Source organism: Fusarium flagelliforme (assembly GCF_020744385.1).
Source record: "Fusarium flagelliforme strain FIESC 12 MPI-CAGE-AA-0113 chromosome Unknown B0J16scaffold_5, whole genome shotgun sequence".
NCBI lineage: Eukaryota > Fungi > Ascomycota > Sordariomycetes > Hypocreales > Nectriaceae > Fusarium > Fusarium flagelliforme.
The window spans coordinates 260,916-287,439 of record NW_025763507.1 but is presented as its reverse complement, the minus strand read 5'-3'; the positions used below and the strand labels follow the sequence as shown (position 1 = coordinate 287,439).

General features: G+C 44.7%; 10 protein-coding genes across 10 annotated transcripts; 6 read left to right on the top strand and 4 right to left on the bottom strand.

Moving 5' to 3' along the window:
• Positions 1-110: 110 nt before the first annotated feature.
• On the bottom strand, positions 111-1,449 carry B0J16DRAFT_343564 (uncharacterized protein). The gene has a single exon (XM_046128063.1). It carries the CDS (start codon positions 1,330-1,332, stop codon positions 346-348), a length of 987 nt encoding a protein of 328 aa, XP_045980784.1. The 5' UTR covers positions 1,333-1,449; the 3' UTR covers positions 111-345.
• Positions 1,450-5,102: 3,653 nt separating this feature from the next.
• On the top strand, positions 5,103-5,976 carry B0J16DRAFT_385421 (uncharacterized protein; the record flags this gene model as incomplete). The annotated part of the gene is made up of 3 exons (XM_046131496.1): positions 5,103-5,595; positions 5,651-5,716; positions 5,771-5,976. 3 exons carry the CDS (start codon positions 5,103-5,105, stop codon positions 5,974-5,976), a joined length of 765 nt encoding a protein of 254 aa, XP_045980783.1.
• A 566-nt stretch (positions 5,977-6,542) lies between these two features.
• B0J16DRAFT_400544 (uncharacterized protein) lies at positions 6,543-7,238 on the top strand (the record flags this gene model as incomplete). Its single annotated transcript, XM_046132525.1, has 1 exon — positions 6,543-7,238. One exon carries the CDS (start codon positions 6,543-6,545, stop codon positions 7,236-7,238), a length of 696 nt encoding a protein of 231 aa, XP_045980782.1.
• Positions 7,239-7,308: 70 nt separating this feature from the next.
• Positions 7,309-8,202, bottom strand: B0J16DRAFT_343563 (Alpha/Beta hydrolase protein). The gene has a single exon (XM_046128062.1). It carries the CDS (start codon positions 8,157-8,159, stop codon positions 7,398-7,400), a length of 762 nt encoding a protein of 253 aa, XP_045980781.1. The 5' UTR covers positions 8,160-8,202; the 3' UTR covers positions 7,309-7,397.
• Positions 8,203-9,185: 983 nt separating this feature from the next.
• Positions 9,186-10,338, bottom strand: B0J16DRAFT_373000 (uncharacterized protein; the record flags this gene model as incomplete). Its single annotated transcript, XM_046130505.1, has 2 exons — positions 9,306-10,338; positions 9,186-9,197 (listed from the first exon to the last, which is right to left on the bottom strand). The coding sequence occupies exons 1-2, from the start codon at positions 10,287-10,289 to the stop codon at positions 9,186-9,188; spliced, it is 996 nt and encodes a 331-aa protein (XP_045980780.1). The 5' UTR covers positions 10,290-10,338.
• A 1,684-nt stretch (positions 10,339-12,022) lies between these two features.
• B0J16DRAFT_343558 (DNA glycosylase) lies at positions 12,023-13,236 on the top strand. Its single transcript, XM_046128061.1, has one exon. The coding sequence runs from the start codon at positions 12,137-12,139 to the stop codon at positions 13,130-13,132; it is 996 nt and encodes a 331-aa protein (XP_045980779.1). The 5' UTR covers positions 12,023-12,136; the 3' UTR covers positions 13,133-13,236.
• A 780-nt stretch (positions 13,237-14,016) lies between these two features.
• B0J16DRAFT_363284 (uncharacterized protein) lies at positions 14,017-15,632 on the top strand. Its single transcript, XM_046129865.1, has one exon. It carries the CDS (start codon positions 14,255-14,257, stop codon positions 15,593-15,595), a length of 1,341 nt encoding a protein of 446 aa, XP_045980778.1. The 5' UTR covers positions 14,017-14,254; the 3' UTR covers positions 15,596-15,632.
• Positions 15,633-17,979: 2,347 nt separating this feature from the next.
• On the top strand, positions 17,980-19,248 carry B0J16DRAFT_356356 (uncharacterized protein; the record flags this gene model as incomplete). Its single annotated transcript, XM_046129469.1, has 1 exon — positions 17,980-19,248. The coding sequence occupies one exon, from the start codon at positions 17,980-17,982 to the stop codon at positions 19,246-19,248; it is 1,269 nt and encodes a 422-aa protein (XP_045980777.1).
• A 1,122-nt stretch (positions 19,249-20,370) lies between these two features.
• Positions 20,371-22,207, top strand: B0J16DRAFT_415561 (chondroitin AC/alginate lyase). Its single transcript, XM_046133531.1, has 2 exons — positions 20,371-21,335; positions 21,397-22,207. The coding sequence occupies exons 1-2, from the start codon at positions 20,470-20,472 to the stop codon at positions 21,974-21,976; spliced, it is 1,446 nt and encodes a 481-aa protein (XP_045980776.1). The 5' UTR covers positions 20,371-20,469; the 3' UTR covers positions 21,977-22,207.
• A 728-nt stretch (positions 22,208-22,935) lies between these two features.
• B0J16DRAFT_321124 (uncharacterized protein) lies at positions 22,936-24,126 on the bottom strand (the record flags this gene model as incomplete). The annotated part of the gene is made up of 1 exon (XM_046125617.1): positions 22,936-24,126. The coding sequence occupies one exon, from the start codon at positions 24,124-24,126 to the stop codon at positions 22,936-22,938; it is 1,191 nt and encodes a 396-aa protein (XP_045980775.1).
• Between the last annotated feature and the right edge of the window lie 2,398 nt (positions 24,127-26,524).

Sequence of the window (26,524 nt, the reverse complement as noted above, 5' to 3'; positions counted from 1 at the left end):
TAGATTACACTACAGCATGAAAAGAAAGAGTACTGGAAACTACTTGAGGCGTATGTGAGCACATTTGAGAATGTCCATTATTAATAGTTGAAGGAAACATGACACTCTGCGACTTAACTGACCTGTGGAAAGCATTTTATACTGTACCTGAGCCTTGTGTATAGGGTAGGGCAAAGAAAAATCATGTGTGGGCAAAAGAGTCATAATGCCCTGTGGAAAGTGTGAATATCCTCGAAAATCTATCTGATCGCAGGTTCATGGGAGCCGGAATGTTAAAGGCCGCGCGGAACAGCCGAGTGACTTTAGCACCCTTGCTCTTTTCTATACCCTTCCTTAGTCCTCAGCTCATACGGCCTCCCTCTTAATCCTCTCCATCCTCTCCAATGCTACCTTTGCTCTCTTTCGCGTATAGTCGTCAGAACATCCTCTTGCTGCCACCCTGAAACGGTCCATCCAGTAATCCCATCGATCAAGCGACTGACTGAACTGATGCTGACGCATGCCGTCCCATAGCTCCCAGTCGCGAGGCTCCTTTCGAGGTTCGTCCTCCAATAGCCTGGAATATAGTTTCTCGCCAGCATGTTCAATCCAGCAGCCTGCCGCTGGAATCTCAAAGTCCTTCTCCTCCAATAGTCCTTTCTCTTTGATCTCCATCTCCGTCGGCTCCGGTTCATCTCGCTTCTTCTGTACATGATCTTCGTCTTCACCATCCTCCCGTTCTAAGGCGTAGATGATAGCGCGACAGGCTGTTCCCCAATTCAGTATCTCCGCCATGACAAGCTGGGCCTCGACATTCTGCTGCTTGATATATACATCGCGCGCCCTACGCCTACCAGCAACATCTTTTTTCCTCTCTAGGATATCATCTGGAAACATCCAGTGTGCATCAGTCCAGATCATATGAAAATAGGGAAGACCCTTCCATGTCATTGGTTGATAATCATCATCTGTAGCCTCCCCATTGTGGATCTTGTCAGGCACTTTAGATATGGCAAGACCAAGTTTTATAAGGTCGGGCGTGCGAGCAGAAGGCCACTCGATAAGAGCGTCCTTGTACAATCTCCATAGATGGCAAAGAGCAATGATCTCATCCTCATAAGTGCCCAATTTTGGCACAGGCGACTCGGAAACTGGCCTCGTGATTTCATATGCAGTTTCGTCGCACCCGGTCTCGCCGTCGTGAAAGGATTTCAGGATGTCAATCTCTTTATAAAGATACCCTCGTAGCGTGTCGATTTTGCTCTTGCAACGGCTTCGTTGATCATCGAACCAGCCTGGTGGGACACCGTCGGCACCTTCGTGAATCAGGGAGTAGTAATCAGTGTCTACCATCTTGCGAGATAAGTCAAGTGACCGGTAGCGGCGGTAGGGTCGTCAAGGCGATAATTGTGGGTGTTAATTCGAGGAAGCGAGATGGGTTGGAAGTTGTCGAGATTATTTCATGGTTACTGATGCGAGTAATTCACCTCAGCTTAATACCATAGAGAGCTCCATGTGGCAAAGTTAAACTGGCCCTTTTCAACCGATGGATCATGTGATTGAATTCAAAACGTACCACTGACGTAAGAGCTCTCTACGTCACTTTACAACAGTAATACCAATCAGAGAATAATCATTGAGCACGGCCCTCGTCTATAAACACAGCCAACAACTAACGACTAACTATTCTAAAAGAGTGGCTCCTTTTCAGTCAGATCCACGCGTAGCAGCACCTTGTATAAGTGACCTTGGGGGAAGGAAAACATGAGAATTGCCGCTAGTAAAACTTCGTAGTATGTACCTTTGGAAATGTCCTCTCTTATTTCCTCCTCTAGGTGGGTGATCTCGATCCATGCACGGCCTTTTCTCTAGACATAACCAACAACAACCAAAGATATCCAGCATAAACAAGTTGTATACCCTTTCATCCCGTGACGAATGGATTCCTGACGTAATGGTTCAGCGAGGTGAACGGTAAATCCTCTGACCGCAAGGACGATCTACACTGGCAACTTCTGCCTTGAGTAGCAGATCACCACATTATCAACCAACAGACTCTGGCTTTCGGCTGTATGATGATATTTTTGAAGGTGTACCGGGAGAGAAATGGCCGATGTTCAGCTGATGGGCTCGGATTCCAGTAACAACATGCTTCAACCTCCTGGTCTTCTCTGTCTCCGGGGCTTCTGGTCCGGCTCGGACAGAGAAATCCGAAGGCGTACTACTGCGGCACTATGTGACACAAGAATGGCAACTCGTTTGACGGTTGCGATATCATCAAGAAATAAGTGCGTGAAGGGATATATATTATATACAGCCCGTTACTAGTTATGCTTTTTTTTGAATCTAAATCCTTCGCTCTCTATACTCGACGTTGTCCTTACCCTACATCAATATCAAGTCTACTACCCATTTTCAAAGAGGTACCCACCCACAAATGCAGGTAATGTGGTTGCAGCATGTCTTATGTTGTTCTTCACCGTTTTCTCGCAAAGGACAAATGCGGCCAATTCATGTTGGATAAGGCAGGGAGAGCGTTGGTGGAATATTATATGGCGGGTGGTTGGATGAACGCTGAGTTATTCTATCGATTCTCCGCTCTCCGTCTTTGATCGAACCTTCATGTGTTCAGCCTCGTTCATTGATCTCGGCAGGCATTTTGAAGTTGGAAGGGTTGGTAGAGGGACTGGGATCGGCCTCAGTATGGCGATGGCACAACTTAAATCACAACACCAAGATTACTGGATCGATCGATTGGTTTTGACTATATGTGGCGTTGACGACACGTAGATCCAGAAAGTAGTCTGGCACGTGAGTGGAATGAGATATTGGGGGTCATAAGAGGCGAAGGAATTTAATTATTTTATGCTTGCTTAGACCAGTCTTTACCTGCTTCAATCCACAGACTTAGCCTGATCCGCTCTGAACTTCTCCACCTCTCAAGACAAACATTCCTGTTGCCTTCACAGTCGCCAAGTACATGGTTGATATCTTCAGGATTATCGACCTTTACCCTGTACTCATAATCATAGCAGGTGAACTCGCTCCCGATCTCCTTTCAACTGCCCTGAGGTGGCCACAATTGCTCCCAGGCAATTGTCGAGAGGTCGGGTATGTCACTAGCTCCCTGGCAGTTACTCTCATTGTCGGATGATGCTTCTATTCAAGAAGGCTAATGAGATAAGGCAAATTATTGGCAGAGGGAAACATCGTTCTAGAGATCCCTTGCATCTACCAAGCACCTTTGTCGCAGTACGGCACGAGAGTTGTCAAGTAGAGGATACGGCATCCGGTTTTTCAGGATCAAGACAGGGATAGCCCTGTAGTAGGTGGCCGCAAAACCGCCCCCCGGAAGATACTCCGTAGCCATTGAGACCTTTCTCCGCCGTCTCGCTCAAAATCGATTTCGGCTAGTCTTTCAGTTGATGTCTGAGTCTTCATGTAGGGAGGTACAAGGCCAAAAAGCGGGAAGCTATTGTCAAGCATTCCCAAGGAATAGAGCAATGGGGCCGATCAATCAAAGCTGCCATGATAGTTAACTTGATGGAATGGCGAGGGCGTACGATTAGGTCAGATAAAGATATGTGTTTGTTAAAACGATAGACAGTCAACACAAATGCTTGTTTTTAGAGCAGAAAGAATTATCAAATATCCTGGTAGTCTATCTCCTCCCCCAGCCTCCAGATAGACGTCAAAGCGGTGAGCGAGGGGACGTTCCGTGCCGTCTGATCGCCCGATGTCTCAGATCCAATCTCTCCGAATCAAAGGGATGCGATATTTTGGACCCTGAGACAAATACTCATCGTCCTCATTTGTGATATCTGATTACGTGGCTTTGCTTGCCTTTTCTTTTGTCGGCGAAATGTCTCACTTTAGCCGTCCATCATTTGCAGATCGCTGCCCAAAAGGTGTAGTCTTGTCTCCATATCTGAGGTCTAGACGTTGCAATTTCAGTGTCTTGGTAGCACCTAAGTGGTATCCTTCACACCGGTCGGAACGGAAGAGTTTGTCTTTCCTGGTTGGACGTTTAATGTTTTTTGTTGTCATGCTTAAGCGGATACCCTAGACATGATAGCATAAGTAAGCCTGTATATTTTGAAGAATTACCATACAGGTCAGTTGTTGTTACACAGTCTTCTCTGGTAACGTATTGCTTACACCATAATAAGAGTGTTGATAGTTGCAGCTCTAGGTGTAAAATCACTGCTTCGAGATACGCTACATTCATCTAAAGAGTCTTTACTTTTTTTCCCGGAACCTTGCTTCTGTTCGGGACAAAATAGCTATATTAGGAAATATACCTTCCCACCGTGGTCGACCTATGCCTCTTTGGAACTCGGAGTTTCTAGGTCACAGTTGGCAATCCGATTGGCCGCACTAGCAAAGACCCTCATAACGGCCAGACCAGATTCACCTGGGAGTCAGTCACTCTTCAGGCACAGTTGAACAAGACAGATGTAAATTGCTATCTATTTACCCCAGTAGTTATAGCTTGAGGACACAAGTAGTAGATACTTCTACACTTCGAAATGGATAACATAAGGCAATAAAATAATAAGAATAGTAATATAGAACAAAGATACAGAATTATGACTTTGAGACAAAACCCCCCATTTGCGAGGACAGTTGTTCAGATACGGAATAGTGAAGTATCAGAAGCGTCATCGTGTTTACTAATCTTGCGAAAAGGGGCATAGTACATACAGGTGAGCAGCCCGAAGTTCAGGGATATCCTCGACAATCGAGGCAGGTCCACTAAGATTTCACAACACATCATAGCGACTGGTCCTAGTTTTACTAGTACTACTGGCTATTGGATCTGAAACAAAGGTTCGATACATTCTTTTTTTGTCTTTGATCGTAGATCACCATGATGAATAGATCTCTGGTGCGTATCTGACCGTACCAAGCGACGAGTAAGAGAGGTTAGTTCTTGGACGAGGTAAGGATGAGATAGCATAGCATCGAAAGCGAGAAAGGTAGACATGAGAAGTATATAAAGGCCCTATTACGCACCCATTCTACAACTTCCTCCACATCAACTCTTCAAGCTTTTACACAACACAATCATACATTCACCATTTTGCACACTGCACCAATCACTATCACCCTCAGCCATCACAATGAAGGCCTCCGCTGTTTACCTGTTTACCGCCCTCCTGGGTGCTGCCAATGTAGCCGCGCAATGCGTCGAAGGCACTCGTCAGGAGATCAGCCCCGAATATGTCGTAGTACACAAGTGCGGTTTCTACCGCAAGGGCACAACTCACAAGAACATCGCTTCTGAGTACGACTGTGCCAAGCTGGCTAAGGATGCCGGTGCGTCCGCTTCGTCCTACCACCCTCCTACAAAGCAATGCATCGTTGCTGGAGAGGGCGAAACGGACAAGCCCTATGCAGGAGCGACGCTCTTGGTCAAGGAGGAGAAGACAGAGGAGGACCCATTTCCCGAGGAACCTGTTCCGGAGGACCCTTTCCTTCCCGATTGTGACCAGGAAAAGGAAGACTGCCTGGAGCGAGAGAAACAGCTTAAGGATGAGCTAGCTCAAACTCAAGCCAAGGTTACCTCTAGTGCAAAGGACTCAGCCTTCCTCAAGGACATCTTGAACTCGGCCTGTAAGTTATACTCTACTGATATTGACATTGAATGAGCTGACGCAGATGTACACAGGTCCCGGGAAACATGGAAAATACGGAGAAGTCGATGGAAAGAAGTACCTATTCTGGTGCGTTCAGTGTAAGTACATTCCCTACCATGTCCTCCTTCACAGTCACATCTAACACCTCAAAGACCACAACCCAGACGGTTATAAGGACTACACACACGTCGACACCATGGCAGAATGTGCCAAGGTTTGTGCTTCCAAGTCCTGGTGCACATATGCCTTGCACGGAACTACTCATCGCGGCTGCCAACTTTACGATCGCAAGTTGAGCAGTGTTGGACTTACCCCAGGCGTCAAGGAAAAAGGGTGGAACTGTATCGTAAAGGCATAAGAGATTTGTTCTGTTGAAGAACAATAATATCTCTGCAGTCCTATCGAATCACCACTCATCAAACTATCGATCACGAGCAACGAAATAAGCACTTTACTTTCTTAAGTATATTTTGATTTGGCCGGTTGGCACACGGTGAATGTGTTGGATCTTAGCCCAGGGGGAACATACTTACACTTTTATTCACTGATACATTCATTATCATATAAACTACATTCATTAGATTAGAACATACTAACTACATTCATTAGATTACATTCAGCCATAGGAATCTCTTGATATAACAGGGGCGTCGATAATACCTCTGCGTTAGCCCGAACCTCCTCAGCATACCAGTCGTGTTTTCACGTGACGTCTTTTCTTTGTGCCAAAGTGACCTTTTAACATAACACTGACCATTTTTAGATTCACCTTATGGTGTATCTCCTTGACAATATGCATTTGATGAGCTTCTCTTTCCAGGCCTGGTCAAGGCTCGGGGATACTGAGTCACAAGGTGGCGGAACATGAGTCACATCAAAGTCAATTCAACACGCTCCAGTTATGGACCGGAATGTCTGTCCTGAATGCATCGAGCCTTGAGCTTCTTGATCAAGCTTGAAGGGCTCTTCCATGACGTCAAATCAATCATCCAGGCAGCTGGTTTATCGTTTGACGCCTCAACCGAGGTCATCCCCGCTACCGACCTATTTGGAGCACCGTGTTCTTTTTACAGAATCAACGGAATGTACAAGTTGGCCATTGAAGAATGGCTAAAGAAACACTCTCAACCCGACCTATTTTCGCCAACATATGTTCGAGACATTGCACGAAAGGATCTTTCGTCAACCTCTCTCTACCCAACGCTGGGTCTGGACACAACATTGCCTCAATACCGACCCGAATCAGACAAAACCCATCGTCGGACTCCTCGTCCCTCACAAAATGAATATCCAGTGTGGTACTTCTTTTACGACACTCTCCTCGACAAAGCCATTTTAGCGAGGCTCTTCGGTTCCGACTTCCATGCTCCGTTCCGTGTGGCCAAGATTCGAGGTGGGACGGTAAGGACTATGGGAAAATACAATGCTTTGGTGGACGATGAGACCGGTAGAAACGTGGTTCGTGGAAAGGCAATGCGTGTTCAGACCCGTGAGCATGAGGAGCGCCTGCGAGCATATGAGACGAATGTTTACGAGGTGGTCCGATGCAAGATCGAGGTGGGCCAAAATGAGTTTATAAAGGGTCTCACGTTTCGATTTATTGCAGAATTCATGGACTAGAGAACCTATCGATGCTTGTGGTCACAAATAATAACGGTCAAACTGTCAATAGAGAAAATAGATTTGATCCGTTCGGTTGTCACTGTTTGTGGTACAACAAGAAGTGAGAACCAGCAAATATTGAGGTTTAATCAGTACAGTTACGCTCCAGAACTAAATCTAAAGTACAGCCTTTAAAAACTCTACAACGTCATCGATGCCATCGGGTGAGTTGAACCAGTGCCCTCCAGTCTTATACTCCCTCCATGCCACATTTGCTCCGAACCCTTTCAGTATCTCATATTGCTTCCTGCCCCAATCTACCAATACCAATGGATCATCAAGACAATGCTCCAAGAGCATAGGCGTATTCTTGAGAACATCACTGTGTGTGGGGGACGAAGGAATTTGGAGTGTCATGCGCATCTCATTAAGCGTTTGGCTGGCAAACGGACATCGTCCGCTGAAGCCAATGAAGGCGCCCAGTCGTTTATCTGTGGTTGGGATATCGAGGTTGAATAATGTGTGTACGCTTGTTGCAGAGCCCATGCTGATGCCCATGAAGATAACTTTATCCCACCTCCCATTCAGCTGATTTGCCTCTTCGGCCAGGATATCCCGAATCTTGGGTACGACTTCTTTAAGTCCTTCTGCCTGCAGAAGTTCGTTTTCAGCAAAATTGCTCACATTCCAGACATCGAACCACTGATTCCACACGTTGGGAAGATTGGCACATTGCCTTTTAGGCGCTTCAGGAAATACCCATTTGAGGGAGGGAAAAGCGTCAGCAAGCGTACGGCCTTGGGAGTCGCGCCAGTATTGGAGCGAGTTGCAGAAGTTAGCAGCGCTATCTCCGCGGCCGTGCAGGAAGACGACGGTGTGCGAATGGATTTGAGCTTGGGCTGGGGGAACATGGATACTACTAAGAGGAAGAGAGTTCATTGTGCAAATGACAAAAGAAGGTTAAAAATAGTTTGAACATAAAGTGAGGGAAGCTATAAATGAGGAGAGCTTTTTAAAATGTTCTTAATGAAGGCACCGGATAGATAGATAGTCCGTTACCGCTGAGCTTATCATTAGCCGGTCAGGTCAGCTTCAGGCGGATCCACCAGTCCGGCACCTTAAGTAGCTCTAGGGATAACCTCAGAAATGCTGCAACTGCAACCCAGCACCTTACATGATACGGAGAGAGAATGGCAGACTATTTTCCCCAATAACGAAATAAAACGTGTCGCGGAACCAAGCATGATACCCCCGTTGGGACATATACAATACACTCGACGTAATCGATCGTGCCTAACTTGCACATCCTGCATCGGCTCTCTTACGCGCCTACATTCTCGAAGCTGTGCAGCCTCAAGCGTCCGGAGATTACGCACAGCACCGGTTACGCGCAGACGGATATGCTGATGCTCTTGTCGCCGACTGGATTCATGTGGTTGAGTCAGGTTAGTATCGTATGTCCAGTCGACTCATCGTCTCATCTTTCACTCACTCAACCTCACGCCCTCGCAGTCAACTCTGGCACGCAGCTGCATGCTCCTTCACCGGATGGGATCAAGGACATCACCAAGCGAGACGGTAAAATGTGTTGCTTCTATCTGTATACTTCGGGACTTACGCTTCGGAAAAACTCAAAAAGAAAAAGAAAATAGTTAAAATGGTCGATGGCGTACTTGTGACCAAGTGCGACGTGAGTAGCCCAACGCCTACACAGAGCACTATTAGCTGTTACTAACGAAATGCATGCAGTACCCCGAGCCAACCGAGGAATGGACCAACAATTATCAAGACATGGGCGGCGACAAATTTGGGGCGAACGCGGTAAGGTAGTTGAGGTTCTGGAGAGTCATGGGCTTAATAGCGACGTCAAACCACTTTTCGCACTGGACGCTGAATTAGGAAAGCCGTACACATTTCCTACATCTCTTTTATCTCTTTTACCTCTGTTTTTTAGTCTTTCCTAATCTAATTACTATACTGGCACAAAGGGTAGTATTATTAAATTGAGGTAAATTACTCTAGATAACTTAATAAACCGTATCTCCCCCCGAACTAAAAAGTAATTTATAATCGATACTCAATTACCTGTCCCCCAAGAGATGCCTCTGAGCTAGAGCCTGTTGTTATGTAGAGCTTCTTGTTGTCTGCAGTTATAGCCACGCTAGTCGGACTGTTTAAGAGACAGCAGTTGCTTTCACCCAGAATGGTGACCTGAGAACCAGAGCTGTGAACTCTAGTAAGGGTGCTATTTTGAGTAGCAATAAATGAACTCTGAAAGCCGCCGCTGCAATCAGTTACCATTGCGAAATCGTCATAAGCATATGTCAGTGACGACTTCTGTGGCAGTCTGGCAAGTATTTCGACATTTTCGGTGCGTTGTCTGTTGCCGAACATGTCTATCTTTATGCGGCCAAAGAGTCCGCGAGCAGAGTTTGTGAAATAAAGATACCCACCACTAGCTTCTATGCCATTGATTCCCAGTGGCACTGTGTCTGGCACCAAGCGAAAAAGGGGGTCAGAGATTGCAACATCACTAACACCAGTGCGTAGGTCGAAACGAACAACCTCTCCGGCAATTGAGTCAGCGCTCAGGATGATGTTGGGATCACCAGGTACCGTGGTCATCCCGTTGAGCATCGTTCTGTTCACAACGTGTGCCAAGACAGTCACCTTCGCATCTGACTTCGAAGCACTGATTTCGACCCGGAAAATTTTAATCGATCCTTGCTGAAAGGAGAGATTTTCCAACAATCCGCCGCTAACGAGTATGACACCTGGGGAGACTTCTTGTAGTCCACTCAATGCGGTCACATTGGGCAGGGTTGCAACAGTTCGAATCTGCGGCTCCTCAGCATCTGGATCGAGACTGTACAGATTTCCATCGCTAAATGAAGTAAGGAGCAAGGAGCCTGCGGATGTCGTGATGATATTTTCCAAAAAGTCGCCATTCTCGAATGTCTGAAGCACACGAAACCTTTCAGCATCCGTGTTCCCAGTCTTAGTGATGTTGCTGGGACGCCCTGCAACGAGTGTAAGCAGGGCTGTGGCAGCGATGAGTAAGCCACGCATGTTGTATTGCACTGCAGTTAGGAGGAACGAATTTGTGTGTCAAAGGAAAGGGTACAAAACAGAAATATGTTTATGCGCCTTGGTTTTCGGAGAGAGTCTCGCATTTATAGACTGACTCAGGAACCGCGAATTCATGCTTAAGGAATCGGGCATTTTGTGTAATTCGACGGGATCGTTCCGGCGGGCTCTATGCTAACTCCGCTAAACTCCGCTGTAGCTGGCCTTGAACTTTGTACACAACATGTTGCAAGATCCACTACAGTTTACTGTTCGAGGGAACGTCGCTGACTAGTGCTATCTAGTACCCAGTTTTACTCGGTAATATACCTAGCACTCGCTTCACTCAAGTTAACGGCATTAATCCCTATCCAGGACTCGTTGCTCTCTTAAAACAACGTCACAGCTACTTTGACGTTTGCGAACCGCAGCTCTTGAGCAATGACAGCGGCAGATAAGAACATCAACAGGTAGTAGTAGCAATGTCGGTGGCTGATAGGCAAAATCAACAACAACATGCTTGATGGGATCGCGTAACCTGACTGGAATCAAGCAAAGTTGCTGCTTAGACAAAGGGCTACGCGACATCGTATAGAGACAAGACCAGTGATGCGGAACGTTTGGCAAAGTTCGCAGGATATTGACCTGAAACACCATTTACACTACAATTGATTGCCATGAGATTTTTAATGTTTAGATTAAATGTTGGGAAATTTGAGTAGGGGGTATGTTAAAGAACTTGTTCTGGGAATAACAAGAGCAAGGAATGTTAGAGGATGTGAGGTCTGGAGCGGACTGTAGAAGGCCTGTGCTAAGAGCTGATTGATGCGATCAATGGTTTACGTCTTCAAGAGAGTCACGAATCTGATTGGACTTTTACAAACCTCGGCTTATTCCTTACTGCAGGGTTGCAAAATTGTGTTGTTGCGACATAGGTGCCTAAATAACCTTAGCTCGCCCCTTAGTTTTGGAGTGTCTACTAAGTCTCTTATCGCAGGCTCAAATAACTGTTCTTTGTCAATTAAGGGAGACTTATAAATCTAGGTTGATTTATTCACGTTCCTGTCGGAATGTAGATCTTCCTAGATAGGGATAAGAGCTCATCCGTTGGTTCGTGGTGAATGAATGTGCAGTGCGTAAAGTCGGTGGGGCAAGCGAGCACTGTTTCGGGCGACTCCGTAGTCTAGATGTCCGAACGGTTTTCGGAGTGGATTTCACTGTCGATCTCAGTGTCAAAATGCATGATGTCATTGACAGTGGCACTCATCGATCGTGAAAATGCGATGTTCTTGAAGGACAAATGGCAAGGGGCCAGTCATGCTGTAATTGGTCAGAATTACTGTGAGATTTTTTAGCGCGCTCTGCAAGTTGATGCTAGTTTACCATGTGCGAGATTGGACCCCCCTTTACAGGATCCTCCGCGTCTTGCAGCTGACAGAATCCCTGTCATAATACCAACCACCCAGGCCACACAACCGATTGACCGAGACTCCGTAACTCAATTCCACGGTAACGAATTGACTCCCGCATGTGAGTCACGAACCCTACAGGATGTGGGAACTGGGTTACTCTTACGAAACGGTCAATCATGTCAAGTCGATCTTCAGGTCCAGGGACTTGTTCATCGGGACCGACGCTGATCGGTCATGTGCCGCAAGGCTGCACAGACAAGGGAGATGACCATGGCATAAAAAGACATATTATCTGGTTGTGTTTTCACACAAGCATAAACACACATCAGTGGCCCGCATTGCCACAAGCGAAATTTTTCGTGTGTTCCACTTTAGCATCTCAACTCTTTTGTCTACATTTAGCACGGAAGTGTAACATAACGACGCGGAGAGTTCCACATGCTGATACTGAAGATGGCGCGTCAAACAAGATCCATGTCAAAAGTTCAGGCTGAAGGCCTACCCATCACAAAACGGCTTAGGCAGAACAAGCCTCTTGCCAACACAACCCCTGCCCGCGACATCCACGGCAGCGTGCAGACGAGCAAGAGAACGACACTTGGAAGCAACAAAGCCGAAGTTTCATCCGGCGTAAAGAACCATCAAGCGGCAGAAAAGAAATGGGCTTCGTGGTCCCAACATGCAGATTCCACTCCCTACCCAGACTTTGCCCGCCCGACTTCCCAAGAATGTCGTGTCGCACATGACATTTTGCACCAACTGCATGGCGAATCAGTCCTTCGAAACTTTGGAGAACAAGATGGGCCTGTACAAGACGGTGTCTACACAAACGTCATGGATGCCCTGGTGGTTGCAGCGCTCAGCCAAGCGACAAGCTGGGCAAACGCCAAACGGGCCATGAACAACATGGCCAAGGTCTACGGATCAACTTTTGCCTACAACAAAATCGTTGAAGGGGGTTTAGACAAGCTGGCGGATGCCCTTAGACCTGGGGGCATGCAGAACCGCAAGTCCAAAATCCTCATGGGACTGCTACGCGATGTCAAAGCTCGCCATGGCAATTGGGACCTACAATACCTGTTCAACGTCTCCGATGAAGAGGTCACGAAGGAAGTGTTACGCTACTGGGGTCTGGGCCCGAAATGTGCGCATTGTCTGATGAGTATTTGTCTGAAGCGCGATCGATTTGCGGTGGATACGCATATCTACCGTCTGTCAGGCCTTTGGGGTTGGCGTCCTTGGGACGCCAGCATAGAAAAGTCACAAGCCCATTTGAACTTCCGCATTCCTGATGACATTAAATTCATGTTACACTATGAAATGATTGTGCATGGGAGGGAGTGTCGCGGATGTCGTGGAAACAAGTTTGATGCACTGAACTGTGAATACAAGCGACGATTCACTGCACTGGACTCTACAGTCCAGCAATCATAAATCAAAACAGTGACAGGCAGATTTAATTTTCTATTTATTTTAAGTAATACAAAGTACTACTAAAATACTTGAATTAAACAAAATGGTTATACTTGACTATTAAGCTATACAATTTCATTATCTCGTTACTTCCGTTAAGAGTAGCAACATAGAACTTTGAATAAGCGTCGATTAAAATTTAAACTTAGTCTGGAACACTAAGGGAGGAATGACATGCACGGCCCGATGTTAAAACCAACGACCCGTAAAAGGGCCGCAACGGGAGTGGATGGTAGTGTGCCCCTAGATCCAAGCCCTGGCTAATCACGTCACATTTAGACAAAATGTGACAAGCTAGGCAAGTCGCGTAGCTTGAATCAACTCAATCTATTCCACATGTCTATTTTTTTCAGTTTAGCTTATGCAGGGCAAACCTGACAGCCTGCGGGGCGTTGGCTTGGCCTTAGCCTTAGCAGAGCGCCGATAAGGCTTCGGGATTAAGAGAGTTCAAGGAGTTGTGTGTGTCAGGTCTTCGGCCACATGGAGCTGTCGGCGAACAGTAGTCGTGGCTGGAGGCTAACAATGGCCTAATCTCCTTAAATCATTTTAAACTCTAGCGTCTTGCGTAAGGATAATAATAAACTGCACTACCACATGCGCCGGGGTTTTTTTAAAGACTTCGAGTGTCCACATTCGATGACGAGATGGCGCTCTTATTTCAGCCCGCTGAGTTGTACGTCCCCGTTTCTTTTTTCCCAGTGCACCATTAAGGCAACTCATTCAGGCGCCTAGACAGTCGGTGTGTGTGAATAGCCGGCCCTTGTTCGAGCGACGGATGCCTGGACGGGGATCCACTGCAGTCCTTCGCAACTCTTACAGCTCTGCTCGAAAAGGAGCCCATCCCCCTCAAGTCAAAGCATGCCTCGCTGCGCTTTCTTCATAGAAGAATTTAATGTCTTGACATCATGGAATTCATAACTTTAGGTAAGTCATGATCCACACACTCGAGTAACCTCGCTCGACACGGCCTATATAAACTGAGTCGAATCGGCGAGTCTATGCCGGGCTTTCCATTCCATCTCCTGCACAGCTCTCGTCCTCTGTTATTATCTCTCTTGTAGCCACCACCTCCAACAGCCAACCATGAGTTCAGAGAACTTCCCGCTCCGCCAATCCGGCATCTATCGCAACCTGCCGACCTTTGACCCGTCCATCAAGGGCCTCAGTGCAGTGGTCTGCGGCGCCACTGGCATTTCAGGTTATCACACCATCCGCGCCCTGCTAGACACTCCCGACCGCTGGTCAAAGGTCTACGCCCTGTCACGTAAGCCCTTGTCGGGCGAGTGCTTGAACATGTTCTCTGAGGAGCAGTTGCAGCGCATCAAGCACGTTGCTATCGACCTTCTCACTGACGGCCAGACGGTTGCTGACACGCTACGAAAGCACGGTGTCGTGGCCGACTATGTCTTCTTTTACGCCTACCTGTCGGGAGACGTTGAGGATGACATGAGTCCGGCGGCGGCGGACGAGCTCATCAAGGTCAATGTGCCGCTCTTTGACAACTTGCTCGATGGTCTGCGAATTTCGGGACTGACGCCCCGTCGAATCCTCCTCCAGACGGGTGGCAAGAATTACGGAATGCATATTGGCCGCGTGCGAACGCCTCTCGTTGAGTCAGACCCCCAGCCACGCCACCTGCAAGACAACTTCTACTACCACCAGGAGGATGCACTCAAGAGATACTGCGCCGAGCACCCCGGTACTGGTTGGAACGTCATCCGGCCCTTCGGCGTCATCGGCTCCGCCGCCAGCGCTGCCATAACTACCTTCCATCCCTTCGCTGTTTATGCCTCCGTGCAGGCACACAAAGGGGAGCCCCTCGCGTTTGGTGGCGACTGGGACGAGTATCTTTTTGAGTCGCTCTTCTCGACGGCGCGCCTTACTGGATACCTAAGCGAGTGGGCTGTGCTCGAGAACAAGTGCGCCAACCAGGCCTTCAACGCCCAGGACGGCGGCCCCGTTAGCTGGGAGCGCTTCTTTGCTGAGCTAGCGCGGTGGTATGGCGTTGACAAGGGCGTTGTCCCCCCTGTAGACGACAAGGGCGCTGACGGCTCCGACAACTATAAAACCTTTCCTCTGAAGGGTGGTAATGAGGCGCCGCTGGGGACTGGACCGCCGACCCAGCTGAGATTCAGCTTCACCCTAGCCGAGTGGGCGAAGGATCCCTTGAACCATCAAGCGTGGAAGGAGCTGATGGACCAGTCTGGTGGCAAGGTTACAGTTGACTTTTTTGAGAAGAAGAAGTTCTTCTCGGGCGACTTTGCATACCTGCGTTTCGGCACGGCGTCACCAAACAAGTGCAAGACTTTTGGATTCAATGGATTCGTGGACTCGCTTGAGAGTGTGTTTGAGATGTACAAGGAGATGGAGGCACTGGGCCTTGTAATGCCTATGAAGGTTGATACTGCTAGGCATCTTGTTTAAACGTAGCTGGGTTTGAGTTAGCTTGCTACAGCTTAGCGCCAATATAATGCGTTGCAAATCCATATGTTATTACCTTGAGCAGAATAGCTATGTCTACATAAACGTAGCTGGCTGCAATTAGCTACTTTATTAAGACTAGTAAGGTGTAAAAGAAAGAGATTTCTAAGAACTTTTAAGAGGTAATTGTTTATGAAATTGCTTGACCATGTTTACGATAGCATGGTCTTGAGTGTAGAGGATAGCAATACCTTTACTTTATGAGATATTATTAGTTATTATGTAGTAACAGTATATTTTCCAGTTTATTATTATAGTACTATTAATACTCTAACAGTAGCTAATAGTATGTATTAGAGCTTCCCATTAATACCCTTACGTTTAATAGTTGGTATTAGTGGTAGAGTTCTTAATATAGGTAATATTAGACTTGGCGATGTATTGTTAGTGATTAAATTATACAGTGTGATGTTGGTAAAACTTTCTAGGAGGGGAAGTTCTACTGTATAGACCCTCTAGTTAAACCCCTATAAAAGCTCCTTACTGCGGTTGCTAAACTTTAAGAAGAACATGCCTGGAAGCCAAGCGATATACCGGCTATCCTCGATGAGATAGTTGAAAGATAGCCCATGATAGCCAACTATATTTATTAAGGCACACTCTAAGACCGGCTATTTGATAGCACAAATGAACACGTCAATCCGAAGGCCACTTGCGACTCTTGTTCGCAGTCAAGGGTGGGTTTGAGGCCCCAGCGGCCTAGTACAGACCCCAAAATACATTGCGGAGTAATTTGTTCTAGAGACCAAGTGATACGGCATGGTAGAACAAAGGACGAGCTTGCTGGTAAGATGGGTGCCATATGCTTCGAGATCGAGGCCGCGGGGCTAATATATCACTTCCCTAGCCTGGTTATACGGGGGATCTGTAACTACTCGGACTCTTATAAGAGTAAGGAATAGCAAGAGTACGCATTAGCAACGGCAGCAGCACACGCTAAAGAGCGGTCGTTAATTGTTCCTGCTAGTAGAGCTATAAGAACAAGGAACCTGCAGGATATAGAAGCTTACTGAAAAATGAATCCTCTTTGTAAAACATCTGTTAAAATGAAAGGAGTAGTATATTACAGTTATATTCAAACTATACCCTGATGAGCCTAATAAAGAAAATAAAGAAAATATCTGGGGATAATATATACTAGTTATTTATTTTCTTAACGCGATTTGCAGACGTGGGCAGCGCAGCAGATGGATACGAGCACTCGTTATTAGAACGAAGACACTGGGAACAGGGTAATTCCTTGTCACAGCGAACTTTTCGGCGATGGCATATGGCGTAGGACCGAGCTCGGGAAGACATGATGGGGAGATACGCCGATTGAGGGATCTCTAGTGCAGGCCGAGATTCCCTGTATTTTACTAATGAAGATTCGGTCTTTGTGAGACTGGGAAATTGACCGGCCGGTCAATATCTCCGGGGTCGGTATATTGAAGATGGTGAATCAATGGCGAGCTCTGATTCGTCGTGGCGGAGCTTCTCGGTGTACTGGCGTCGGCTTCGGCAATGCAAACAAGTGCCGAGATCAAGAGAACCTTAGCAGCCGGTGACCTTTCTGACACAGACTATTTACGCGCCTGCAGCTAGATACTCCCCTTAGATGTCTGCTCAGACCCAACTGGAAGAATAGTTAAATTCTCTCTTTAACTGAAGCTACAAGTATTAGCTATTTACTAAGGTACAACAACGCAGTTTAAAATTCTTATTAAGTAAAGATTAAATTTAAGAGCGTCCTAAGGTACCTGATAAGCAGAAGACTTGCTTTTATGTAATATACTTAACTTAGAAAGTTTTCTACTTTCTATTTTCTATTAACTTAGATTTCTATAACCCTTTTCTTACTATAAAAGAAATAGTATTTGTAAGGTCTTAGTAAAGTTTTTAATTAAATGTATACTATTTAAGGTCGATGTTATAGATAACTTGCAAGTGGCCTACTTAGAGTGGGTTTCTCGGCCTTTTCTAGGGAAAGGCCGGGCCCTACGGGGTAAAACACTACACCGGACTTACAAACACGGAAAATTACATAATTCAAGTTCAGTATCCTCTCTTGCGTTTTACCCGTAGTCTTGTAAAAATGGCAGTTTAACAGTCCGCAAGGGGTTGGTCTGCTAAAATACCTATCTACGAAGTAGGGGTATATATCTGTAATTCTCCACTCTGGGCTTTATAAAGACTCCGTCCTCTCAAATAACTCAACACTTTACTTTACTGGACTGCATTATCATATATCAGTTAGCTTTTCTATACTGACATTGCATACCCCTCTATCATTCGTTTCGGCCCCTACTCTGTCTCTTGGATATATCCAACCTACACCAGCTTCAGTCATGGCCAAACTGAGAATCATCATCTGCGGTGCCGGTATCGCTGGCAATGCTGTCGCCTTCTGGCTCTCACAACACCATGATGTTACAGTCATTGAGCGGCACCCCGATCTGAGGTCTACTGGCCTGCAAATTGATATTCGCGGACATGGAATTGAGGTTCTCAAGAGGATGGGCCTTGAGGCACCTTTCCGTGCCGCATCAGTCAAAGAGGAAGGGCTGGAGTTCGTCAATAGCACTGGTAAAGTCGTGGGTTACTTTCCTGCAAACAGATCCGGCGAGGGGCTTCAGAGCTTTACAACGGATTATGAGATTATGAGAGGTGACCTTATCAAGCTTCTGTACGAAAAGGTCAAAGATCGAGTACGATTCATGTTTGGGACAACTGTCGAGAGCTTCGAACAGCTGGACAATTCCGTTGAAGTTCGGCTGTCAAATGGCCAGAAGGACCGCTACGACCTTCTCATCGGCGCCGACGGGCAGTGGTCCCGCACTAGGAAGCAGCTGCTGGGACCTGGAGCTGAAGACCCCATTCACTTCCTCGGTGTATATGCTGGTTATTTCACAATCCCTCGACAGATCAAGGACGGAGAGATATACAAGGGAACTGCCTATATCGCTCCGGGAAAGCGACTTTTATTCACGCGAAGACACAAGACAGACCGCATTCAGGTATACCTGGTAGGTCTGCCTGAATCCGAACGAGTCATGGCTGCACGTCAAGGCGGTATAGATGAGGAAAAGGCTGTTCTCTCAGAGCTATTCCGCTCCGCTGGATGGCGCTCAGAAGAACTGATTACTGAACTACAAGAAGCAGACGACTTCTATTGTGAGCACATGGGTGTTGTTAGGTTGGACTCCTGGAGTGAAGGGAGAGTCGCGCTGTTGGGCGATGCAGCATATTGCCCAACAGCAACCACAGGAATGGGGACAACCTCCAGTCTCGTTGGCGCCTACATTTTAGCTGGCGAGATCCAGGATCACGTCAGTGGCCTTGGTACCTCTAAGGAAGGACTTCCTAAAGCTCTGTCCGGTTATGAACAGCGGTTCCGTCCCTTCATGGATACCGTTCAGCATGGTATAGAGAAGGATAAGACCTACTGGCATAAGATGCCATCCGGCAAGATTGTCCTTGCGGTCCTCAACCTTTTCTTGACCGTTGCATCTTTTTTCAGGCTGGATGTACTTGCCAAGAATGTCATGAGGGAAGATACAGGTAGTTGGAAGCTCCCTCATTGTAAGGGAATGGACCTTCGGCAGGACAAGGATTGATCCTCCAGATAACAGTTCACTGCATACTACATTATTCTTAGGTTCGTTATGTTGGATGCTGAATGTACTTAGGAGAAGCTTTTAGATGAAACGTGGCCAAAAGAATGCTCTAGGATCCGAGGGGTCTTGGGTATTCAGGCAGAAACCTCATTGTTTTATTGTAACAGGCGTTAGCCAGAAAATCTACACTTGCCCCTTATAGTTTAGCTGGATATAGCCAGGCGTATTCCCACCAGCGTTCTAGTTGTAGATATCAAAACTCGATTCTTTCTGCTTGTAAGCTTTAACCTTTAAAGGACTTATCTTTTAACTATAAGCTAGTATAAGTATTCATATATATTTATTTGATATTAGAAGATACAACCGAAACACCGTTTATTCTTAACAATGCCCCGAGAAGTAACTAAGGTATGTTTAGATAACAAAATCTCGTTGGATACTTGTTTTAACCACCGCGATTGTCTACTATTTAGAGACCGGTGCAACTACCGCTGAAATTGTTCATAATATAGCAAGGTTAACATGACGTTACTACTTTAATCTACAATCTACGATGGGGATTGTTGTCCTTTATTTCATCCCAAGTTACTAGTTCGTGGCAGATAGAACGAGACTGCTGTTTGAGTTTAAAAAGCAGCCTGCACACTGTAATAAACAATGAAGTTCGCCTGCATGGTTAGTGATATTTGAAAGGAGTAGTGCCCCACCTTTCCTTCAAGCTAGACGCGACTACTAGCCTCACCCGGGAAAGATTTACATTAACGGGGCTGTCCCAGTTGTGGCTTGGTTTCAGATGTTGCGATTACGTTGTCGTCAAGACTTGATTGGAGAAAGGTGCTGCTCGTCTATTTGACTTCCGGATTGGAGCAATAGGCGTTAGACAATTCCAAGAAATTAAGCACTGAGAACCTAATAGAAGAAATATTTTTAACAATTTGTCCCAATTTCGGTCAACAGTTGGATTTTTTTTTAATTTTACTACCCCAAGCTGAGACGACCAGCATCTTGCTACCCGGTAAGCGGGGCATGTTGAAGACTTACGCGCTTAGCTAGTAGGGATTTTTACTCGTATAGCAATGAGAGTATCACGATGCTACCTTAGAGATGATCATAAAGGGGATATGCTTGTTGAGCAGCTTTCTTTCCTGTCAGACACAATATTCTTCTATCTTTCCCTCTTTTTGTTTCTTAAACCACGCTCTTTTACAATTCCGCTTCGCCATGGCATTTACTTATTTCTTCTTCATTTGCTTCCTTCCTACATTCATTTTCGCATTCACTCATCCAGGTCTGTTGGTTTCTCAATCCGATATCGATCGTATCCAGTTAAAGCTTGCTGCCAAGAAAGAGCCCTGGTCGGCATCTTGGGAGAAGTTGACTAGCATTCCCTTCTCTAGCGTGGACTACAAGAACAATGCAGTCAAAGAAGTAAACCGAGGCCAGAATGGCGAGGCCCTCTGGCACGATGCCGCAGCTGCGTTCAATCTTGCTTTGCGCTGGAAGGTTTCTGGAGAGAAACAGTTTGCAGACGCTGCATCTAATATTCTTGTCGCTTGGGCAGACAAGCTGGAAGTCCTGAGTGGTGGCGACGACGCATATCTTACTGCGGGTCTCCAGGGCTACGAGCTTGCTAACGCCGTCGAACTGCTGTATGACTACAAACCCTTTGTCGCTAACGGTCGGTCAAACGTTTTGAAGATGTTAAACGAAGTATTCCTGCCAATGAACCTTGACTTCCTCAACCAAAGACTCGGATCACAACACAATGTCAAACATTTCTTTGCAAACTGGGAACAGTGCAATATCGCTTCCGCCCTTGCTATCGCTGTGGTCACCGACAACCGGACGACTTGGGACTTTGCCATCGACTATTTCAAGAACGGTGTCGGGAACGGAGGGATAAACAACGCGATCTCGAATATTGTCAAGGAGCCCGGCACTGGTAAGCCGCTTGGACAAGGGCAGGAGTCTGGTCGAGACCAAGGCCATTCAGGGATGAACTTCCAGCTTTTAGGAGCTATTGGACAGCAGGCTTGGAATCAAGGCGAAGACTTGTTCTCTTATAACAACAGTCGAATTCTCCTCGGGTATGTGACTGGTCTCGATTGTCCATTCAATTCCACATTGCTAACCGTTCTCTTTCCTCAGAGCCGAGTACTACGCCCGATACAATTTGGGAAACGATGTCCCGTTCGAACCATACACAAATGGAATTGTTTCCTTCGACGTTATAAGCGACGCATCTCGTGGTGCAATTCGACCAGCCTGGGAGCTGCTATACAGTCACTATGTGCAAGTTAAGGGCTTGGAAGCTCCCTGGACCACCGCCTACCTGAATAAAACCTTGGAATACTTTGGTGGGTTTGAAGGTGGAGCTGGATCATGGGGAGAAGGCTCGGGCCATTATGATGGACTTGGCTGGGGCTCTCTTCTCTATCACTTGGACGAGTCTGATGTTCGTGCACTCAAATCGTCTGCTATCGCTCCGATTACGTCGTCCAAGACTGTCGATCCAGTCGCTCAAGACACCCAGACCCCGCCATCTCTCGCTGATTCTCATACAACGACCAAGCCCATCACTCTGATCACAGCGATTCCCACGACTATTACTTCACATTTGTCAACGGAAACGAGTGTCGCAAATTTTCCAGATGCTCTACCAGCTGTAGCCAAAGGATCCCATCGCAAGGCCCATAAGGTTAAGACGGGTTGCCGGCCGCTGAAGTAGAGGGTTGTAGCATGGTTTCATATAGTTCTGACAGCAGCCTTTGCAGTAATAGGACTCTCTTAAGACAGTGGGGAATATCATTCTATACTGAATCGTCATGGACTTGATTACTGGTTCAGCTAAATGAGTTGGACGGAGAATTGATGCAGATCTGTAGTTAGGTTTCTTACATAGCTGGTCTATGAGATCATCCCAGTTCCAAATTCGGCAAATATTATTTTATGACGTCGAGATTGTCTTGCAATATGGTGAGAAGAGTGAATCTTTCGGGAGAGTATTTGCAGCGTTGCTTCGCTCACCGTACCTTCAGTTCGTCTGGTGAGAATTCTAATCTCCAGGCGCGACGACTTGTTGGCTGATCGGCAGGACGTGCGGGTCAATGTTGTCCATGTTATAATTAGAAGGAAATCCCATCGGTCGACGGGCGATTGAGATAGCAGGGATATACAATGGAATGATGAAGAATATGCTTCAAACGAATGTTCGGATGGATGGGGAGATAAGCGATTGATGATGGAGCAAATGATCAGTTGATGTTCAGTGCAATAGCAGAACGTGAGTGTGGAAGAAGATCAGACAGGTGTCACGTGCGTAAGTGATATGTGGGCAAAGGAGTCATAATGCCCTGTAGAAAGTCTAGATATCCGAAAAGCTTATCTGATGGGAGGCTGGGGACCTGGCTGGTGACGTTCCATCTGGGCATGTACTAACAGCCTCGGCAGGTTGCATGCCAAGCCGGACACTAACGTCGGGCAGTTGGGATCATACGAAAGATACTGCGGCATGCATAGTGGGCGAGGTGAAATTGAGTTGATTCATACTAATGAGGTCAAACTCTAACATGAAAAGAACAGGACTTGGTATCCCACCATCGATTTCCATCAAGATTTCCACCGAATCTCTCCACGGGTCCTTCAACCACTACATTTTCTGTGATACAAGGCTTTATTTTTGCCTTGTTAATCACAGCATGTACACTCTTCATCCTCCTCTATGTCAAAGATGTTGAAAGTGTATTCCAGAGACTCCTTCCCAGTTGCGATTAGGGCCTTGATCCCTTCAACGCCCAGATCACGGACGCGATCAATGATCTTGATCGCTTTGACTTCGTGTCGCAGCTCTTCGATCTCCTCTTCCATAGAATCAATCGTCTTTTTGCAATCTTCAATCTCAACCTCCTTCAATGCCTTCTGCCAGTTGATGTATATGAGCGTTCGGTCGCGTTGGCGAGATTCCTCGTGCCGTTTGAGGATGTTCACCCATTCTTCAGCAAATGTAGCCGCCGCGTTGTCCAAAGCGTCCTGGAAATCGCGATCGAGACCTTCCCCATAGATACGCCTCGAGTGCTCTTTACGAAATTCCAACGCAGTCATCTTTATTTTAGAGTACGTCTGCGCTAGCTTGTCAGAGATGTTGCGGTTTCCGAAGGAATCGTGCACAGCCTGCACGTCGTCGTCGAGAAGGTCGAGGTCTTCCTCGCACTTGGACATCAGTCGTTTGACGTCAGAGAGGTGAGCCTTTGTGGCATTCAGTTTTCGGGTGATGCTGGCTAGGTCATCGTGCTGGTTGCTAGCTGATGGAATCGGACTTGTCTTGTCTTCACCATCTGGTTCTTCACCGCTGTCGGTGTCCGAGCCCGGGGTGTCATCGTTCATCGTGCTGACGCTTTCGTCCTCGCTCGTTTCTTCGAAGAATCCAGAGTCATCAGCATAGTCATCATCGTCTTCGTCGTCGTCGTCATCGTTCGGGTTTTCGACGAGTGCTGCCATGGTATCTGTTCGCTTCTTTGGCGACGAACTGGTGTCCATGGGATCGGCAGATGAGGCAGTAGGTACGGGAGTTTGGAGGCCATATGGTCGGTATATTGCAGGCCATCTCAATGGATGGTTGGCTGCTTGACCTTGGGCGACACTGATAGTTCCATTACCGATGGGAGGTTGAGTCATTTGACTGAGAAACATCCCGTTGTTCCAAGTATCGTTACTGTAAGTACGCATTGGGGGCATCTTTATCACAAGATGTGTCACTAGCAGACTACGAGTAGTAGTATTGCTGGTACTTGTTGTAGGTGGTAGATGCTGGTAGACGGAAAAGCAAGAAGTCAGAAGGAGCAAAGACGGCATTTTATATTCAGCCAGAAAGTGAGGCATAATAGTAGGTTCTGTACACGCAGAGGGGTTATCATAAGAAGATTCTGTGTAAGCAGAGAAAATTCGATGTCAAGGTTCTGGACACGCGTTATGGTAGTGTAGGAGAAAGTGTAAATCCATTAAGAAATGCTTATCCGGAATGTCACCTTGGTCATTTCCTCACACCCTTCTTCTTAACACAGAATCAGCTTGTGTTTCCAAATATCTCCCCCGGTCATCTACTGTCAGGGCACTCAAGCGTGTGAGTGGTGGTGCGCGTTTACTACCTATCTTGCGGTTGTTGGCGTTTAGGCGGTGCCTTGAACCGGGCACGGTTAGTGTTTATCCATTGAGATTCATTGGTGGCCGTAGACGTTTCGGATGAACTTTACCAGTGAATTTAATCTTTCGTCAAAGCTGGTAGACAGAGAAGTCTACCCCGGATGTTATAGTATTAAACTTAGATAGGTCTTATTCTAACTTTAAAGTATTACTAATTCTTATCTATAGAGTAAACCCTATAATAACTTTTATAAGCCTTATGCTTAGATTCTAACTCTTAAGTAAGCGCAGTAGGTTATATACTATAGGCCCTGCAATTAATTTATAAACTATATAGGTTTTAAAACAGTAAGTTAATAATATATAGTAATATCTTAGAATAGCAATTAATATACAGGCATAATACTTTTACTACCTAGGTATAACTCTATCTAAGTATAACTTTTTTAGCTTTTTAATTAATTAAAAATATCTTACCTTACTACTACTCTTATAATCCCTATAAGGTATAATTATACCTAATAATCCTACTACCTTTATAAAAAAGAAGTTATTACTAGGTTTAATTTAATATAAATAATATACTAAAGGGATTACTAATTTTATACTTATATAAATAAATTTAAATTCTTTAATTTTAACTAATATATTATATTAATTTATTTATACTAACTTTTACTAACTTCTTATTCTTTATATACTTACCTATACCCTTTACTTACTTATATATATACTTATAGTATTCTTAGCCTTAATATAAATTATATTATAAGCTTTTTAACTTTTACTTTCTTATACTAAAGTTAATTTATTTTAACTTCTAGGTAAATAGTTATACTTTCTCTTTTAAGACCTAGGTACTTAAAACTAAGATACTTATAGCTAAAATATAAACGCTTAATTACTTCCTTAAGATACTACTAAAGGTATAAGATCTACTAGTACTTTTTACTTAGTATTCTTAGGCCTTTTTCTAAGAGATATAGTAATCTTTAAATTAAGGATTTTATAATAAAAATCTTAAGATAATATCTTATAAAGTTACTAGTAAAAGTAAATATTTTACTTTATAAAAGCTTTTATAAAGTATATATATAAGTAAATTATATAGTAATATAGTATACTAAGCTTAGTTAAAATAAAATACTTATTTATATATAAATTAAGTAACCTAAGATTAGGATTTCTTTTAATAAGTAGTACTTTATGTACTTATTAATATTAAATATTAATAAGCTTTAGATATTTTAATAATATAATAAACTAAAGCTTTTTTAAGTAATTAAAGCTTAAACTAAGAAATTTATAATTTTAAAAAAAATTATTTTCTCTATAAGTATCTTTAATATTATACTCTTAGTTATATAATATATTTTATATTACTTTTACTAACTTATAAAGATAGCTTATTCTATTTAAAAGGTAGCTCTTAATATTATTATTACTTACCTTTATACCTAAGATTATATAAATACTATAGTTTAGATATTTATAAATAAAGTAATAGGCCTATTAAGTATATACTAATATATAAGTACTAAAAAGATACTATAGAATAGAGTACTAGTTATTAAACTCTTTATAAAGATTAATCTATACCTTATTATATACTTCTTTAGTCTTTATAAAGAGAACTATCTTCTATATTTAAAAAATACTTTAATAAAAATAAAGAACCTTAGAGGAGGATTTAGCTAAGATAAGTACTTAATTATATAAAGTTAAAGTAGCCTATAGTTCTATAGGTTTATTTACCTTACTACTATTTAAACTACTACTATTCTTTAGGTTCTTAAGCTACTTTTACTTTAACTAAAGGAAAATATTTAAGTTAATATAGTAAATATAAAGCTATTATTAGATTTTAGGAAATTAGTTATCTAAGGTAGCCTTTATTAAGTTATTAAAGTTAGTAATAATAATAGCTAGTTATTATATTAAGTACTTTAATAAGAAAGTAAAAATACTTTTTATAAAAAACTAAAATCCTTTTTATTACTTATTATTAATAAGTCTAAAAGTAGTATTAAAAACTATACTAAGGTAAGTTTACTTAGTTACTTAGAAAAGTAAAAGCTTAAAGTAATTTATATTATATATATTATTAAAGCTAATAACCTTTAGGAACTACTTTTAC

What these genes read in the sequence shown, in the direction of transcription:
- B0J16DRAFT_343564 (XM_046128063.1), bottom strand. Translation starts at nt 1,332, where the DNA reads ATGGTAGACACTGATTACTACTCCCTGATTCACGAAGGTGCCGACGGT.
- B0J16DRAFT_343563 (XM_046128062.1), bottom strand. Translation starts at nt 8,159, where the DNA reads ATGAACTCTCTTCCTCTTAGTAGTATCCATGTTCCCCCAGCCCAAGCT.
- B0J16DRAFT_343558 (XM_046128061.1), top strand. Translation starts at nt 12,137, where the DNA reads ATGCTGATACTGAAGATGGCGCGTCAAACAAGATCCATGTCAAAAGTT.
- B0J16DRAFT_363284 (XM_046129865.1), top strand. Translation starts at nt 14,255, where the DNA reads ATGAGTTCAGAGAACTTCCCGCTCCGCCAATCCGGCATCTATCGCAAC.
- B0J16DRAFT_415561 (XM_046133531.1), top strand. Translation starts at nt 20,470, where the DNA reads ATGGCATTTACTTATTTCTTCTTCATTTGCTTCCTTCCTACATTCATT. An exon ending in AACAGTCGAATTCTCCTCGG is followed by an intron (nt 21,336 to 21,396) that starts GTATGTGACTGG and finishes CTCTTTCCTCAG; the next exon opens with AGCCGAGTACTACGCCCGAT.